The following is a 19,019-nucleotide window of genomic DNA, read 5'->3' as shown; positions in this document are numbered from 1 at the left end:
CTTTTCTCTTCTTTCTTTTTTTGGTTTGGTTTGGTTTGGTTTGGTTTTGGTAAAGGTGCTTGGGCTTGAACTCAGAGCCTGGGTGCTGTCCTTGAACTTTTTTTTTTTTGCTCAAGACAAATATTCTGCCACTTGAATCACAACTCTACTTCTGACTTTTTGCTAGCTAATTGGAAATAAGAGTCTCAGACCTTTCTGCCAAGGCTGGCTTTCAACTGTGATTCTCAGATCTCAGGCTCCCGAGTAGCCTTATTTCACCAGGGCCTGACTAAATTCAGAAGTCTCGACACCCTTCCTGGTTATTTTTTTTCCACTGCTGGACCTCTCATAATTATGACAGCCAGTTTCACAACAGAGTCTGTGCCACACCTCACCACACTGTTGATGATCAGTTTCTCATCCTGCCCTGCCCTACCCAGCACCAACTTGACAGCATCAAGCGTAAGGAGTTAAGTGCCTGTGCCCTTTAGAGATCTGACCTTGGGCAAGCTTCTCTAAGCACCCGGAACTAGTGAGTTCATCAGGAAAACCACGAAGTGACTAAGAGCTGGGACCTGTCCTGCTTCCTTCCCATTTGCTCTGAGCAGAGCCATTATAAACCTACTACAAGAGTCTATATTCCTTCACTTTGTGTATGTGTGCACGTGAATACACACTTGTGTGTACTGAGGCTTTCAATTCAGGGACTGGGTACTGTCCCTTAGACTTTTCACTCAAGGCTGGTATTCTACCCACTTGAGGCACAGCTTCACTTTTGGCTTTTTGTTGGTTAACTGAAGATACATATCTCAGGATTTTTCCTGCTCTGGCTGGTTGGGCCCCAATCCTCAGAAGATCTCAGCCTCTTGAGTAGCTAGGATTACAGGTGCCCTGCTCTCCAGATTTCACTCTTGAAGTACCCCTCCATCTTTAAGTAGTCCTTTACACTTGCTTTTTTCTCGAGTCGTTTGAAGATGATATTCAAAAAATATTTGAACTATGACGCTTAGCTTCTGGCCCCAACTTAACCAGGTAGCTTTTATACAATGTTGCTATCGTCAAATGTTTCCAGAAAAAGAATCCTTTTTCTAAAATTATAAAGGTGATATATAAAGGGGTTACAGTTACCTAAGTCAGGTAAAGAGTACATTTCTTTTTGGACAATGTCATCCCTTCCCTAACTCTCTCCCAGTCAAACAGAATCTTTTTTTTTTTCTTCCCATCGATAGTGGGACTTGAACTCTGAGCCTGGGCGCTGTCTCTGAGCTCTTCAGCTCAAGGCTATGGCCTTCCCCTTGAGCCATAGCACCACTTCTGGTTTTCTGGTGGTTAATTGGAGATAAGAGCCTCACGGACTTCAGTGCCCAGGCTGGCTCTGAACCGTGAACCTCAGATCTCAGCCTCCTGAGTAGTGAAGTACATGTTTGTACACACCAGTATTCCTGATCTAATTCTGAGACTGACTGGCAGTGCCTTTTGAGGCTATAAACTTGGTTCCAGTCCAATTGTCTCCTGGCTTGGTCTGTTGCATTGGCTAACTCTCAGACACATGATGTCAGGGAAGAGTTTGGACTTTGGAACCAGACAGATGAGACTCAAATCTGTATGCAAGTCCATCTGGAATGAGGCAGAGAATAAATAAACAGACCAAGTTCATATATGAATTTTAGTAACATGTGTTAATTTCCTCATTTCTAAAATGGAATTCTACCATTTATCAAAAATTATGGTCAGCTGGATGTGGTGGCTCACGCCTATAATCTTAGCTACTCAGGAGGCTGAGATCTGAGGATCGTGGTTCAAAGCCAGCCTGGGCACTAAAGTCCCTGAGACTCTTATCTCTAATTAATCACTAAAAAATGGGAAGTGGGGCTATGGCTCTGGGGTAGGGTTGGTAGCCTTGTGCTGAAGAGCTCAGGGACAGCGCCCAGGCCCAGAGTTCAAGCCCCATGACCCAGCAAAAAAAAAAAAAAAGTCATGGCCAGAATCAAATGAGAAAACATTAATCAAGTACCTGTTTTTAAATTTCTCCATTTATTTCATTCTTTTTTGTTGGCGGGGGGGGGGGGGGGGAAGGGAGGGGTTACTGATTCTAGGACTTGAACTCAGAGCCTTATGTCCTCACTTGGCTTTTTCACTCAAGGCTTGTACTTTGCCACTTGAGCAGTGTTTCCAGTTCATGTTTTGGCTTTTTGCTGGTTGGTGATAAGAGTCTAAGGATTTGTTTGACCTGGCTGGCTTCAAACAATGAATGAAGCCACTAAATCAGGGTTGATTTGCCTCCACAGAACATTTGGCTAAGTCTGGAGACATGATTGTCACACTTGTGGATGTCACGTGATTTTAGTGACAGTATATCATCTACCACACACAGAAGGTTGCCCCCCAAAAGTCCTTATGTTGAGATCTTGAATTAAGTAACTATGCACATGATGTGTTCAATATATCTGCTATGTATAGTTATACTTGATAAATTAAAAAGAAATAGGCTTTTTAAGGAATGTGTCCAGAATTCCATGTTCTCCCAAATCCACCCACAGGGCTGTTAAAGAGTGAGGAAGTTCTCACACAGACAAAAAAAAAAAAAAGTGGCTCTTATCACTACAAATGCCTTGGAAACCAGAGGTAAGTAATGGTTCAAAACAGAGCTGCAAGCTGAGACTTTGGCCTCCGAGGAGGGGGTTGAGCAGGCTCACATTTGCCCCATCACCATCCAGCTTCTCCCCTGACTGGAGTTTCAGCAATTGTCTGGGTCATTGCAGAGACCTTTGGGCCACCCCACATTCAGGGATCCTATCAGAGTACAGCAATGCCAGAAGGTATGTTTTTGGTCAGCAGGGACTCAGTGAGGCTCCAGGAGAATCAGGTCACCTTAGGCTGTGACACAGCCAGGGTGAACTGGAGAGGAATTGTCATAGTCTAGGGCAAAGGGTAGCCAAAGTGGAAATAGACTCCATTCCATAGAGTCAAGCATTTAGCAATACTCAGTGCCAACCTCTGGCCACTGCTTACAAGGGAGGCTTTATGAAAGAGTGGTCAGGAGTGCATTCTATATAGGAAAAAACACTGGGGTCTCAGCTCTGCCAAAACAGGTATTGTATTTTGCAAAGGATGTCATCTTGCAGGCACACCTAGCATATGGGAAATAAACTGTGTGTCAGCCAGGCACTGGTAACTCACACTTAAATAATCCTAGCTAGGTCCTAGAGTGTGGTCTAGCGGTAGAGTGCTTGCCTAGCATGCATGAAGCCCTGGGTTCGATTCTTTAGTACCACATATACAAAAAGCCAGAACTGGTGCTGTACTCCAGTGGTAGAGTGCTAGCCTTGCAAAAGCTCATGGACAATATCCGGGTCCTGAGCTCAAGCCCCAGGACTGGCCAAAAAAAAAAAAAAAAAAAAAAAAAAGAAGAAGAAGAAGAAGAAGAAGAAGAAGAAAAGAAAAAAGAAATAAATCTAAGGTGGCTCATGCCTGTAATCCTAGCTACACAGGAGGCTTGTGTCTGAGGATTGTGGTTGAAAGCCAGCCCGGGCACTAAAGAACATGACTCTTATCTCCAATTAACTACTAGAAAACCAGAAGTGGAGCTGTGGCTCAGGGGTAAGGTGGTAGCCTTGAGGTGAAGAGCTCAGGGACAGCATTCAGGCCCAGAGTCCAAGTCCCACTACCAACCAAAAAAAAAAAAAAAAGAAAGAAAGAAAAAAGAAAAGATGACTTCAAACCACAGTCCTCTAGATCTCAACCTCAAAGTACCCAGGATTACACGTATGAGCCCTAGTGTCTGGCCCTCGCATGGAATTCTAATATGAATTTATGGAGAATATTCTATTTCAGAAAATATACTAAGAAAAATTCTCATGTAAGCATTTTATAGAATTAGAAGGTCCAACATTCAGAGTAAGTAGCTTGCCTAGAGCCATAAAGCCAGTAAGCCACAGAGCCAGGGCTCTGAACTCAGACCTATCTAGTATGGATGCCAACACACAGGTCTGGCTATCACCAGGCTGCAGCTGAGAAATAGGAGCTTCCGAGCCTCTAGCATGTCCTTTTCTTCCTGACATTGATCCTGAATTCTTATTAGACGAGAATAACCACTGCCACTTTGGCCACCCCAGTTCATCATCTACAATGCCTCAGGACCAGAATTCACAGTCTGTGCTTGGCACTGTGATGGGGGATTTGACGAACAATGTGTTTGTTAGACACCATGTCCTCTCAGGGCTTCAAACAGCTTCTGCCTGCTGGCTGGAGGCAGGGAGCAGGCCCAGGCTGAGTCATGGCTAGGCTCTTTCACAATCTGTTTGTCCACTAGGCAACAGAGGCTGGCAAGGACACTGGATGGGTGACAGGTGTCTGCTCAGCCCCTAGACAGAAAGATGGCTCTTAATGACAAGAATAACCACAGGGATAGTTCAGTTCACCAGTACCCGCACTCGTCTCATCCAAAGAGTCGTCTGATTTCTAGGATTTCTTTGACCTGAGTTCAATCTTGAGAAGAGAAGACACAATAAGCCTCGGTTCCTCATCTGAAAGATGAGAACTATGTATCCACATGTACATACACTCTATATGTGCTGTGTAATGTAGTCTTTACAGTAATGCTCAGAGACTCACAGACTCACAGACATTGGTACCCGGGCTAGCTTTGGACTGTGATCCTCAGATCTCAGCCTCCAGAGTAGCTAAAATTGCAGGCATAAGCCACTCTGCCTGGCCCTATTACACTTTTTTCTTTTCTTTATTGTGCCAGTCCTGAGAACTGAACTCAGGGCCTGGGCACTGCTCCTTAGCTTTTTTTGCTTAAGGCTAGCACTCTACCACTTAAGCCACAGTTCCACTTTTTTTTTTTTTGGTGGTAAATTGGATATAAGAGTCTCATGGACTTTCCTGCTTTGAACTTCAATCCTTAGATCACAGCCTCTTGAGAAGCTAAGATAGCAGGCATGAGCCACCAGCACCCAGTATAAACCATCCCTTGAACACCTGCACGGCTCACTCCTAAGCTTCCTCTAGAGAAAAGCTGATGACAGTGATGAATTCTTCTACCCCAGAAATTCCTGAGGGAGTCCCTGCTCTTGCTGATACAGATTTCATAATTTCTATTGAGCTATGTCTATATCCATAGTCAGGATAGTCCAAATACCAGCAGCTTTGTCACAGCACATACCCCCGTACCAGGTTTATGTCACTTACATTTGCTTTTCATTTCATAATGGTCAGGGGTGAAGATGGCACTGATTGAGGTCACCTAGCTTGTCAGAGCTGGAGCTGGCCTGATCATGTGAGCAGGTCATTGGATCTTTAGTTCACAAGGTAATAGATATGATTGTATTCACTAAGGACAACAGTAGAGTCCAACCACAAGACTCTGGCCAATTAGAAAAGACAGTAATAAATACTGGGAATTGGCTTCCTGCTTCACTTGATCATTGCCAAGTACCATATGTCCTTCATTTATCCTCAGCTTTTTTCTGCGATTGTTATTTTTATGGTTGCCAACTTCTTACTCTTACCTGCAAGGAAATGAGAGGGAAAAAAACCCTAAGACCAAGTAGAAAGTAAATCAACCCCAATTCCCTATCAGCTTGTCTGTCTGACCCCATTGTCACGCCTCTCCTACCAGTTAGGTTCTCACAGGAGTATTTTCTAGCAATCCTCCAGCTCTAGAAGTCTGGAGTTTTCCAGGCACGGTGGCATACATCTATAATCCTACTCAGGAGATGGATACAAGAAAAACATTGAGTTTGAGACTGGCCTAGACAAAGTTACTTGGATCTTGTCTCTCTGCTGTGTGTGTGTGTGTGTGTGTGTGTGTGTGTGTGTGTGTGCACGCGCGCGCGCGCACGCCAGTGCTTGGCTTGAACTCAGGGCTTGAGCACTGTCCTTGGACTTTCTCAAGGCTAGAGCTCTACCACTTGAGCAACAGCATCACTTCCAGCTTTTTTTTTTTTAATGTATTTTATTGCCGGGATATTGTGTAGAGGGGCTACAGTTACATTCATCAGGTAATGAGTACATTACTTTTTGAACCTTGATACAGCCCAAGCAGAAAAATCTTTGTGAGATTCTTATTTACAGTCAACCATTCAAAAACCAAAGTGGCACTGAGCTTTCTCTGATGCTTTAGCATTTGAGGCACAGAACCACTTGTGTTTTTTTTCTGTGTATGTGGTAGCAAGGAATCGAACCCAGGGCTTCCTGTATGTTAGTCAAACACTCTACCACTAGGCCACACTTCTAGCCCTCTTTTTTTTTTTTTGTGGGTTATGGGGCTTGAACTCCGGGCACGAGGTGCTGTCCCTGAGCTCTTCAGCTCAAGGCTACTACCCTACCCCTTGAACCTCAGTCCCACTTTTCTAGTGATTAATTGGAGATAAGAGTCTCTTGTTCTTTAGTGCCTGGGCTGGCTTTGAACCTCCATCCTTATATCTCAGCCTCTTAAGTAGCTAGGATTACAGGCATGAGCCACCACACCAAGCCCTCTTTTTTTTTTTTTTTTTTAAATGTACTACTGGGACTGAACCTCTAGCCTTACACTAGGGCACATCTGGAACCATAAACACTGATGTGTTAACTTCTGCCCTCTGCTTCTGTACAAAAATCTTTTGGGTTTCTCTATTTTCTCTGGACTGTACCAAGAGTTTCCTTCAGAAAATGTTTGAATTGATAACGATATGAACCTCCTCCTCCCGAGTAAGGGGTTAATGGCAATGCGATCTTAAGGGCCAGAAACAAACCCACTGCTTCTTAAATTCTGCCCACCACCTTGCAGACTCAGGGTCCCAGCAGCAGGGAGGAGGAGTAAATGAGTTACACAGAGCCACAGAAAGTGCTTGGCACCCAATAAGTGCTCTCCACAAAGAGCTGTCAAGGGGCCTCCCTCCAGGAAATCTGAGACCCAGTGGATTCATTATCCTCAGACAGAAAACAATGCTGACTTCCCCAGACAGCCGCCAGAGAGGGGAGAAACCCAAACACACAGTTACAGTTCACCTAAATCAGAGCTAATCTTTAATCTTTTATGGATGTGTGTAATACATTAACTATTATAACCTCTCCTCTCCAGGCAGCCAACATCTGGTCAACCAGAGGCTGTGTTAAGTGGAAGGGAGCCAGAAAATAAGCCAATTACCTTCAGCAAATTCTTAACCCACTCCTCCTCCTTACCATTAAGTAGCTAATGCTGTCACCCAGAGGGTGGGGGCCAGAGGGGAACTCATGAGTCAGTACTCAGTAGAGAGCACTAAGAACTAAGCCCAGCTTTGCTTCAAAGTCATTATGAAGCAAAGACCTGACTTGGCCTCAGTCACTATGAAGCAAAGACTGAGGCCCTGAACTCTCATTTCTCCTGTCTTCAGCTTATGAGGGCTGCTATTACAGCTGTGCTTTGTGAGGTCCATCTTTTCTTTGTGTGGGTCACGGGGCTTGAACTCAGCCTGGGCACTGTCCCTGAGTTCTTCAGTTCAAGGCTACCACCCTACTCTTGAGCTAAGCCCATTTTCTAGAGGCTAATTGGAGATGAGTCTCAGTCAGATCCTTTTGTTCCTGGGCTGGCTTTGAACCTTGATTCTCAGATCTCAGCCTCCTGAGTAGCTAGGATTACAGGCATGAGCCACCCCGCGCCTGGTGTGATGTCCACCTTATCTCCCAGCAAACCAACTCCATAACAACAAGACATGCCAGGTGATGGCTTATGCCTATAATTCTAGCTATTCAGGAGGCAGAGATCTGAGGATTGTAGCTGAAAGCCAGCCCAGGCAGGAAAGTACCTTATCTCCACCTAACCAACCACAAAAACAAGCAAACAAAAAAGCAGGAATTGGAGCTGTGGCTAGAGTAGCAGAGCTCTAAATTTGGGTACAAAGTTCAGGGACAATGTCTAGACCCAGAGTTCAAACCCCAGGACTGGCACAAAAATCAAACAAAGCTAAGACTATGATGTTTACTGCTGGTGGTTGCTATGAATAATGATGCTGTAGTTATCATAATACAGGGAAAAAATCCAACGCCACATTATGACTAAGGGAAGGTGTCTGTAAGCCTTCTGAAGTCAAAAGTTCAACCCCAAGATACAGTTGTGTCCAAGTTTATCAGGCTTCTCTTAATAAGAGAGAGAGAGGGGTGGGGGCTATTGATTGCCTGAAACACTTCCATTAAATAGATTTAATCCTAGCATTCTGGAGGTTGAGCCTGAGATATGTCATAGCAAGATCTTGTCTTATAAAAGAAGAAGGGGGTGCCAGGAGTTTGCCCTAGTGGGAGAGGGCTTGCTGGGAATGTGGCTTAGTGGTAGAGTGCTTGCCTAGAATGCACGAAAACCTGGGGTTTAGTTCCCTGGTATCACATACATAGAAAAAGCCAGAAGTGGTGCTGTGGCTCAAGTGGTAGAGCTCTAGCCTTGAAAAAGCTCAAAGATAGTGTTCAGGCCCTGAGTTCAAAGCCCAGGACTGGAAAAAAGAAAGAAGAGGAAGAGGAAGAGGAAAAGGAAGAAGAAGAAGAAGAAGAAGAAGAAGAAGAAGTGGGGGAAGGGAAAGTGGGGGAAGGGAAAGTGGGGGAAGGGAAAGTGGGAGAAAATATGGGAAGGGCAACAATGTTTGAGAGGTAATGTACTCTCTATGAATATAACTCTATACATCACCCTGACAATAAAATTTTAAAAAGAGAGAGAAAGAGGAAAAAAAGAAGAGGAGGAGGAAGAGGAAGAGGAAGAGGAAGAAGAAGAAGAAGAAGAAGAAGAAGAAGAAGAAGAAGAAGTAGTGGGGGAAGGGAAAGTGGGGGAAGGGAAAGTGGGAGAAAATATGGGAAGGGCAACAATGTTTGAGAGGTAATGTACTCTCTATGAATATAACTCTATACATCACCCTGACAATAAAATTTTAAAAAGAGAGAGAAAGAGGAAAAAAAGAAGAGGAGGAGGAATAGGAAGAGGAAGAAGAAGAAGAAGAAGAAGAAGAAGAAGAAGAAGGAGGAGGAGGAGGAGGAGGAGGAGGAGGAGGAGGAGGAGGAGGAGGAGGAGGGCAGAAGGAGAAGGAGGAGATGGAGGAAGAAGAGGAGGAGGAAGAAAAACAGGGAAGGAGGAATGGAATAAGGGAAGGAAGAAGAGAGAAAAAGAAAGAAACGAAAAAGAGGAAGGAAGGAAGGAAAGCAGCTGGCTGGCTCCCAGCTTGAAGCCAGCCCAAGCAGACAAATCCTCAAGACTTATCTCGGATACGAACGTGTGTGTGTGTGTGTGTGTGTGTGTGTGTGTGTGTGTGTGTGTGTGTCTATGTGTCTTTGCATGTGTGCATGTGCACCTGCCACTCCTGGGGCTTCAATGCACAGTGTCTGAGTTTTTCAGGTCTCAATTTGGACATGGTGGCTCTTAGCTGTCATAAACAGCACCTACACCCAAAACAAACAAACAAGCAAAACAGCAACAAAAAACAACCTGAAGCAACACAGCTTGTGTTTAAGGGCTTCACTTTTTTTTTTTTTTTGCCAGTCCTGGTGTTCGAATTTAGGCGTTTTTTCCCTCTATGCTAGTGCCCCAGCTCCAATTCTGGCTTCTCATGGTTAACTGAAAATAAGTGTCCATGGACTTTCCCACTCAGACTGGCTTGGAATCAAGATCCTTACAGCTAAGCCTCCTGAATACTTAGGATTATATGAGCTACAGGCACCTGGCAACTTGAAAAAGAAAAAAAAAAATTATTGGTCAGGGCTGGGAGTTTGGCCTAGTGGTAGAGTGCTTGCCAAGTATGCACGAAGACCCAGGTTTGATTCCTTGGTACCACATACAGAGAAAAAAGCTGGAAGTGGTGGTGAGGCTCAAGTGGTAGAGCTCTAGCCTTGAGAAAGTCCAAGGACAGTACTCAGGCCCTGAGCTCAAGCCCAGGATTGGTAAAAAATAAAATAAAATTATTGGTCAGAATAGTGGTTTGAACTCAGGGCCTCATGCTCTTAAGCTTCCTTGCTCTCAACTGGTATTCTACCACTTGAGCCCAAGGACTTCAATGAATCCAGTGCGGACTAGATGCATGAGACCAAGGAAAGTATTAAATAATCCTCTGCTAATCTCTGTGCCCATGAATTGTTTTCTCAGTATGTAAAGTGTATATCAAGTTGTGTACATTGTGCTGGGCATACTGCAACAATTAAACAGAACTGTAGAACTCTTGCCTTTATGGAGCTTATCATGTTTGTAGTTTTATTTGTCTGTTTTTGTCAGTCCTTGGGCTTGAACTCTAGGCCTGGGGCTGTCTCTGAGCTCTTCAGCTCAAAGCTACCACTTTACCCCTTGATCCAAAGGGCTACTTCTCCTTTCTTTTCTTTTTTTTTTCTTTTTTTTTTCCTTCTGCCAGTCCTGGGCCTTCAACTCAAGGCCTGAGTACTGTTCTTGGGCTTTCTCAAGGCTAAAACCACTTCTGGCTTTTTTTATTTTTAAATAGGTTGCAAGGCTTGAACTTGGCCTGGGTGTTGTCTCTGAGCTTTTCAGCTCAAGGCTACAGCCCTACCCTTGAGCCAAGTCCTACTTCCCATTAATTGGAGATAAGAGTCTCAGGTCCTTTGGTGCCTGGGCTGGCTTTGAACCTTGATCCTCAGATCTCATCTTCCTGAGTAGCTAGGATTATAGGCATGAGTCACTGCGCCCAACAACTTCTGACTTTTTTCTATGTATGTGTTACCAAGGAATCAAGCCCAGGTCTTCGTGGGTGCTAGGCAAGCACTCTGCCGCTAGGCCAAATTTCTGGCCTCCACTTCCCATTTTCTGAGTCTCATGGACTTTAGTGCCCAGGCTGGCTTTGAACAGCAATCCTTAGATCTCAGCATCCTGAGTTGCTAGGATTACAGGCATGACACACTGTGCCCTGCGGAGCTTATCATGTTAATGGGAAGAGTAAGTAAACAACTAAAGTGGAATATTAGTGGTGTGTCACTTAGTCAAAGGAGATACACAGATCACTGCAACAGGATATGCATAGGGTAGGTAGTTAATAAAGTGCAACATTTTGGGGGAGAGGCAGGAGTACGGTTTTAACTTGGGATGTTGATCTTGTTTGGCAAGTGCTCAACATTTGAACCACACCTCCAGACCTTTTGTGTACTGGTATTTTGAGATAATGTCACAATCTTTCCCAGGCCCATATCTGCCTATACCTAGACCATAATCCTCTTATTGTATGCTTCCTGCATAAACTAGACAAGGAGTCTCCTGAGCTTTTTTTTTTTTTTTTTGCTGGTCCTGGGGCTTGAACTTGGGGTCTGCGTCCTGTCCTTGAGCTTTGTCAAGGCTAGTGCATGACACCTTGAACCACAGTACCACTTGCAGCTTTTTCTGTGTATGTGGAACCAAGGACTCGAACCCAGAGCTTCATGTATGCTAGACAAGCAATCTCCCACTAGGTCATACTCCAGCCCTCCTGAATTATTTTTCAGTATGGGCTTACCCTAAACTATAATCCCCCAGATTGCAGCCTTCCAAGTAACTAGGATTCTAGGTAAAAGCCACAGCACTCAGCTCACTCTTCTTTATTCTTCTTAATGAAAATTTAATTTTTAATAAAAATGCATTATTTACATGTGGGTAAGAAAAACGTGGTGAATCCCTAACAATTGTCACTTACTTTGAGACTAAGTCTGGCTATAACACCCAAGCTGGAGTAAAAGCCTCTGGTCTTCAGTGATTCTCAAGTCTCCTTCTCTTGAATGGCTGGGACTGCAGGTGCACACCAACACATCTGGTGTAGATTTTAGTTTGAAATCAATTTCTAGGACAACTTATTCCTAATAGAGGAATATCTGAATGAAGATAGAAAGTTTCTTACTGAATCCTGCAGTTCTAGGGGTGAGGGTGGAATGGGGGGGAAGAGCTGTAGACGAATTGTATAATTGCAGAAGAATTAAGCTGGGAGCATGTTGAGCTGGATGAATTGTGCAAGTGGTAAAGAATCTGCTTAGCAAACATGAAATCCTGAGTTAAAATCCTAATAATATGCCAATATTGGGACTTGAACTCTGGGCCTGGGTGCTGTTCATGAGCTTTTATGCCCAAGGTTAGCAGTCTACTATTTGAGCTATAATATCACTTCTGGTTTTTTTAGTGCTTAATTGAAGATAAGTCTCACAGACTTTCCTGCCCAGGCTGGCTTTGAACTGCAATAGTCAGATCTCAATCTCCTAAGTAGATAGGACATGAGCCTCTGGTGCCTGGCTTAATCTTATTTTTAGTCAACATGGGAAGCTGATGAAGGAAGATAATTTTTAAATGCTGAAGCTCAGTAGTTCAAGACCAGCCTGGGTAATACAGAGAGACCCTATCTCAAAATGTTGGGCCTGGAGTTTGGCCTAGTGGTAGAGTGCTTGCCTACCATGCACGAAGACCTGAATTCAATTCCTCGGTACCACATACATAGAAAAAAGCTAGAACTGGTGCTGTCGCCCAAGGGGTACAGCACTAGCCTTAAGAAAAACTGGGGCCGGGAGTTTGGCCTAGTGGTTAAAGTGCTTGCCTAGCATGCACGAAGACCCGGATTCAATTCCTTGGTACCACATACATACAAAAAAGCCGGAAGTGGTGCTGAGGCTCAAGTGGTAGAGCTCTAGCCTTGAGAAAGTCCAAGGACAGTGCTCAGGCCCTGAGCTCAAGCCCAGGACTGGCAAAAAAAAAAAAAAAAAAAAACAACCCAAGGACAGTGCTTAGGCCATGAGCCCAAGCCCAGGACTGGCAAAACCCCCCCCCAAAAAAGTGTTGTTTTGTGTTGTCACAACTACTTCTATTACATCTGTTTTACAAAATGGAAGCTCAGAAAAGAAAGCTGCTCCAAGTTCCATATATATATTTTCCCATATATATAATTTTTGTTGTTGTTGCTCGACCTGGGGCTTGAACTCAGGGTCTGAGCACTGTCCTTGGGCTTTCTCAAGGCTGTAGCTCTACCACTTGAGCCACAGCACCACTTTTGGCTTTTGTTTTGTTTATGTGGTACTGAGAAACTGAATTCAGGGCTTCATGCATGGTATGTAAACACTCTACCACTAAGCCCCCTATAGAGCTTTTTTAAAAATGTTTATTTATTTTTATACTTTTATTTAAAACCAGTCCTGGGCCTTGAACTCAGGGCCTGAGCACTGTCCTTGGGCTTTCTCAAGGTTGTAGCTCTATCACTTGAACCACAGCACCACTTCCAGCTCTCTCTCTCTCTATATATATATATGCATATATGCTACCGAGGTATTGAATCCAGGTCTTCCTGCATGCTAGGCAAGCACTCTACTACTAGGCCAAACTCCTGTACCTCCCCCCCGCCATTGTTTTGTTTTTTGTTTTTGTTTTTGTGTCTTGAACTAGGCCTGGGCGCTGTCCCTGAACTCTTCAGCTCAAGGCTACCACCCTACCCTCAAGCCAAGCCCCACTTCCCATTTTCTAGAGGTTAACTGGAGATAAGAGTCTCAGGTCCTTTTGTGCCCAGGCTGGCTTTGAACCTTGATCCTCAGATCTCAGCCTCCTGAGTAGCTAGGATTACAGGCGTGAGCCACTGCCCCCCCTCCAGTCTTTAATAGAAGCGTATTATACTCAGTCAATTGAGCAAATATGAAGAATATTGGTGAGACTGCTAACTGTTCCTGACATTATGCTTAACCGCACAGCACTTTTTCCCGTTCTACCTTCAGGTTTCTGAGAGGTCTTTGTTCCTAAGAAGTCTCCCTTCGCTAGGCTTTTTCCTCCAGTGTTGTCGAAATAGAAGATTAGGGCTAACATCTCTGTTCAGAAAATCCTCCAAGAGATTTTCCACACAAAAACATCTCCCTAACCTAGAACACGAAAAAGTAAATATTTTCCTAGAGGCGGGTTTCAAGCCCCAAGGGGATACGCAAAGGACATCCCTTTGTGCGCATGCTTGGCAGGTCGGCCAAAAGTCGAAGGGGATATTTCTGACCTTCTCGGCATCCGTTCGCCCAGTGGGCGGTGGTGTCGAGACTGGTGCGACGTCATTTCCTGCCGGAAGTGGGACGCGCCAAAGAGCGGGCCGTTGCCTTCTAGGGTCTTGGGGGTTCCCGTACTCTGAGGGCTTGAAGAGTCTGGCATTCCAAGTTTGCGGGGTACACTGTTGAATTTACGTGCGGCTTTGCGAGAACCTGGAGCAGCCTGGGAGTTGTGGTCCTAGTGTAAGTACACACGTGTCCCGGATGCCGGGGTCGCGCCGCGTCGTAGGAGAACGTCCGACTTGGACGTGGTTCGTTTGATTTATTTACGCATGGCTTATTTATGCATGGATCCTTTTAAAAGACATTTTCAGAAGCAGAACCTTTTGGTTCTCTGCAGCTCGCTCTGCCACTGACTTCCCGTGCGCGTTCCTGGGCTCTTCGCATAACCTCCGCTGTAAAATGAAGTGTAGACAGGGTCTCTGAAGCCACCTTCCAGCGTCCGCGTACCCTGCACTGACGTTTTAGACCCTTAGAAAGTTAACCGACGTCCATCGTGTCATTTGACCCTGGATAGCCTCAGGGGTTGAATAAAATCGGCCCCATTTCATAAGAAAAAAGCAAAAACAAAACAGCTCCAGGACAAGAGATTACACCATTTTCCTCAAGATTGTACAGATAACCTTTGGAATTCTCAGAACTGGAAATTACTAGGTTGTGTTGTAACAACCGGCCAGGTCTCACTTTTTTTTTTTTGTACCACATGTTCTGGAACTGGCTATCTAAGCAGACAGAAAGTTTTGAATGAGTTCATTTTGATTTCAGGACTGATATACAGCAAGTGTGGTTCACAGCAAGTGTGGTGGCCCTCTGCCACAGTGAGATATAAACAAGCATCATTTTTCCAGGTGTATCCTGTGGCTTCTTTTACTGGGAATTGACTGCACTTCTGCTATCTTTGACTTAACCAGACATCATGGAGGCACCTCCAGTCACCATGATGCCTGTTACTGGAGGCACTGTAAACATGATGGAGTACTTGCTGCAGGGTAAGTAAACCAGAAAATTTTGTTTTGTTTTGTTTTTGCTTGTCCAGGGGCTTGAACTCAGGGCCTGAGCACTGTCCTTGAGCTTTCTTAAGGCTAGAATACTACCACTTGAGCCACAGTGCCACTTCCAGCTTTTTCTATGTATACGGTAACAAGGAATTGAACTCTAGGCCAAATTCCCAGCCCGTTTTTGTTTTTCATTGGTCATGGGATTTGAACTGAGGCCCTAAACCCTATTCCCTGAACTCTTTTTTGCTCAAGGTTAGTGCTCTACCACTGAGTCACTGCTCCACTACCTGTTTTTCAATGGTTAATTGGAAATAAGAGACTCATGAACTTTTATGCCAAGGCTAGTTTCGAATAGGGCACCTCACATCTCAGCCTCCAGAGTAGCTAGAATTACAGGTGTGAGCCACCACGCCCAGCTTTGTAATTTACTTTTAGTTGATTATTTTTCTAGTTCTGGAAATGGAACCCAAGGCCTCATGTCTTTTAGGCGTCTGAGTGGAATAGTTTCAGAATCACTTGGATGTATGGGTCTATACTGCATGAGACATAAACACGTGAGTCCTGAGTATAAAAATGATATTTAAGTCCATAGCACCAAATTGGGTCTTTGCATGAGAAAGCAACTTATTAGAGAACTGGACCTAAACTGAATTTACAGATCCTTTGTCATTTAGGTAAAACGAGGAAAGGCTGAGCAAAAAGGAAAGAGAATCAGGCATGGTAGTACACCTCTGCCATCCTAGCACTCAGGAGGCTGAAGCAGGAAGATGAAGAGTTCAGCCCTGGTCCCAGAGTTTGGCCTAGTGGTAGAGTGCTTTCCTAGCATGCACACAGACCCGGGTTAGATTCCTCAGTACCACAGACATGGAAAAAGACTAGAAGTGGTGTTCTAGCCTTGAGAAAGTCCAAGGACAATGCTCAGGCCCTGAGCTCAAGTCCAGGACTGCCAAAAAAAAAAAAAAAGTTCAGGCCTGCTAGGCAAGGTGGCTCATGCCTGTAATCCTAACTACTCAGGAGGCTGATATCTGAGGATTGAGGTTAAAAGCCAGCCCAGGCACTAAAGACCCGGAGACTCTTATATTAACCACTAGAAAATGGCAGGTGGGGCTGTGGCTCAAGGTATAGGATGGTAGCTCTTTAGCTGAAGAACTCAGGGACAGCACCCAGGCCCAGAGTCCAGGCCCCACAATCAACCTAAAAAAAAAAAAGTTTAGATCTAACTAGTACAGAGGGAGACTCTGGGGGGCGGGAGTTTGGCCTAGTGGTTAAAGTGCTTGCCTAGCATGCATGAAGACCCAGATTCGATTCCTTGGTACCACATACATAGAAAAAAGCCGGAAGTGGTGCTGAGGCTCAAGTGGTAGAGCTCTAGCCTTGAGAAAAAACCGAAGGACAGTGCTCAGGCCCTGAGCTCAAGCCCAGGACTGGCAAAAAAAAAAAAAACAAAAAACAAAAAACCAGAGGGAGACGGCCCCAGAGGGAGAAAAAAAGGAATGGGCAGTGAAGAACCAATAGACACTGTGTCCCAGTAGGAAGAGTGGGTATAAACCAAGAGAGATTCGTTTCCCAGTACGAAAAGGTGTAATCGAACAACCAGGTCATGTGCTGGTGGCTCGTGCTTATAATTCTAGGTACTTAGGAAAAATGAAATTTGAGGGTTGTGGTTAAAAGCCAGCCCAGGCAGGAAAGTTTGTGGCTCAAAGTGGTAGTAGAGTTGTAGCCTTGAGTAAAAGAAGTTTAGGGACAGTGCCTACACTCTTGAGTTCATACCCCCGAGACTAACACCAAAATACTACTCTCCCCTGCCCCTCCGCCAAGGGGTGGGGGAAACAACTAACAACTATGTCAAATTCCACCAGGGGAGGACTAAATAGTTTCTATGAATATTTCATTTTCTTAAGTATAGTACATTAAAAAGATATGTTTCTTCTATGTGGTTTTATTTGCTGAAAATGGAAGGTAGTTGTGGCTAATGATATAGCTCAGAACCTGTTAGTGTGTCAGGCCCTGGATTTGATTCCCTAGCACCTAAAGATACAAAGAGTAGAAAAGAAAATAACTTCATTAACACTGATGAGTATTATTATGATCTAGATAGCTGCTGTGGCTATAGATTGTCATTATCAGGGAAGGCCCAAAGACATTCTAGTCCCAAATGAGGAAAACTCCAAGCACTGCAGGGACATGCCTCACCAATGCAGTAGTTTGGCGGAGTAATTCCTCCGTAATCTTCTGAATTGGTCCTGTGTCTCACAAAGTTGCATTAAACTGCTTCATAGATCTCAGCCTCCTGAGTAGCTAGGATTACAAGCGAGAGCCACCGAGCCTGGCCTCATTATATTTTTTAATCTTTTGCTAATTGCTTGATGGAAAAATAAAAGCTGGAACTCTGGTGATTTTTCCTTCTTTAGGAAGTGTTTTAGATCACAGTTTGGAAAGCCTCATCCACCGCCTTCGGGGTTTGTGCGACAACATGGAACCGGAGACTTTCCTTGATCATGAGATGGTATTCCTCCTTAAAGGCCAGCAGGCCAGCCCGTTTGTTCTCAGGGCCCGACGCTCTATGGACAGGGCAGGGGCACCTTGGCACCTACGCTACCTGGGACAGCCAGAAATGGGAGACAAGAATCGCCATGCGTTGGTGCGGAACTGCGTGGACATTGCCACATCTGAGAACCTTACCGACTTTTTGACGGAAATGGGCTTCCGCATGGACCATGAGTTTGTGGCCAAGGGACACTTGTTCCGCAAGGGCATCATGAAGATTGTGGTCTACAAGATTTTCCGAATCCTGGTGCCTGGAAACACAGACAGTACTGAGGCTTTGTCACTCTCCTATCTTGTGGAATTAAGTGTTGTTGCACCAGGTGGGCAGGACATGGTCTCTGATGACATGAGGAACTTTGCTGAGCAGCTGAAACCTCTGGTTCACCTAGAGAAAATAGACCCCAAAAGACTCATGTGACCAGGAGGGTTGAGTCATCTTTTGTTTTGTTTTGTGCTGGTCCTCAAGTATTTTTGCTCAAAGCTAATGTTGTACTAGTTAGGTGAGCTATAGCTCTATTTCTGGTTTTGCAGTGGTTAATTGGACATATGAGTCTCATGGACTTTCCTGCCCTGGCTGGATTTGAACCCTGATTCTCAGACCTCAGCCTCCTGTGTGGCTAGGATTATAGGTATGAGCCAGAGGACTATGGGCTTTAATCCATCTTTGAGGCCTGTCCTCACTTGTTGTGAAGATAATATGAATGTCCCCATTATGCCACTGACAGCCAGTCAGTCCATTTTCCTTCAGGAAAGACAGTTTTCTTCATGTAGTGATTTGACTGCACGACAGACTTTTTAAAATAAAGATTCAGAATGACATGGAGAGTTTGTCTTAATTCCTCTGTACAAAGGGAAAAACTGGGATAAGTCAGTTAAGTAAAGTATAATTGGCAGGTATAGAGCCTCGCACCTATAATCTTAGCACCTTGGGAAGCCAAGGCAATAGGAATGTAAGTTTGAGAAAGAAGAACAAACAAACAAAAAGGAGGACAGGAGGCTGTCCTAGTGGTAGAGTGCTTGCCTTGCATGTAGGAAGCCCTGGGTTCAATTCCTTGGAACCACATTCACAGAAAATGCCTGGAGTGGTGCTGTGGCTCCTGTTTCATCATTTATATGTAAAGATTTTTTAACATAGAGTCTGTGAGCCTGTACTTTAAAGTCTATAAAGAAATATGTCTGTGATTCTGATCCTGCTGTGCATATTCATGGATGATTCATCATTACCAGTTGGAGCAAGCAAAAACAAATGACCATTCTCGGTGGTTTTGCAGTGCTGAGAATAGAACTTATTCACAGCTTTTTTTTTTGTTTTGTTTTGTTTTTGCCAGTTCTGCGGCTTGGACTCAAGGCCTGGACACTGTCCTTGGGCTTTCTCAAGCAAAGAAGCTAGCAAACACTTGACCATTAAACATCATCTTCAGTCCCAGTTGTTCAGGATTTTGGTATTATTTTTGTGTGTGTGTGGCAGTTCTGGGGCTTGAACTCTGCTTGGGCGCTGCCCCTAAGCTGTTTTTTATTTTTGTTTTTGTTTGT

The 19,019-nt window shown here is 44.5% G+C and overlaps 1 protein-coding gene across 2 annotated transcripts; it reads left to right on the top strand.

The window, feature by feature from the left end:
* Nucleotides 1-13,969: 13,969 nt before the first annotated feature.
* Med18 (mediator complex subunit 18) lies at nucleotides 13,970-18,707 on the top strand. 2 transcript variants are annotated; one of them, XM_090335456.1, is made up of 3 exons: nucleotides 13,970-14,124; nucleotides 14,790-14,930; nucleotides 17,351-18,707. In XM_090335456.1, the coding sequence occupies exons 2-3, from the start codon at nucleotides 14,858-14,860 to the stop codon at nucleotides 17,902-17,904; spliced, it is 627 nt and encodes a 208-aa protein (XP_090191582.1). In that variant the 5' UTR covers nucleotides 13,970-14,124; nucleotides 14,790-14,857; the 3' UTR covers nucleotides 17,905-18,707. The 2 variants fall into 2 exon arrangements, with proteins under 2 accessions (XP_090191582.1, XP_090191583.1); XM_090335457.1 differs by having other exon boundaries at nucleotides 14,707-14,930.
* The last annotated feature ends 312 nt before the right edge of the window (nucleotides 18,708-19,019 follow it).

This window comes from Megascapheus bottae, chromosome 6, assembly GCF_031878675.1.
Source record: "Megascapheus bottae isolate mThoBot1 chromosome 6, mThoBot2.hap1, whole genome shotgun sequence".
In the NCBI taxonomy this organism is placed as follows: domain Eukaryota; kingdom Metazoa; phylum Chordata; class Mammalia; order Rodentia; family Geomyidae; genus Megascapheus; species Megascapheus bottae.
Note: the sequence above shows the minus strand (reverse complement) of the source record. Positions and strands in the feature narration are given on the sequence as shown.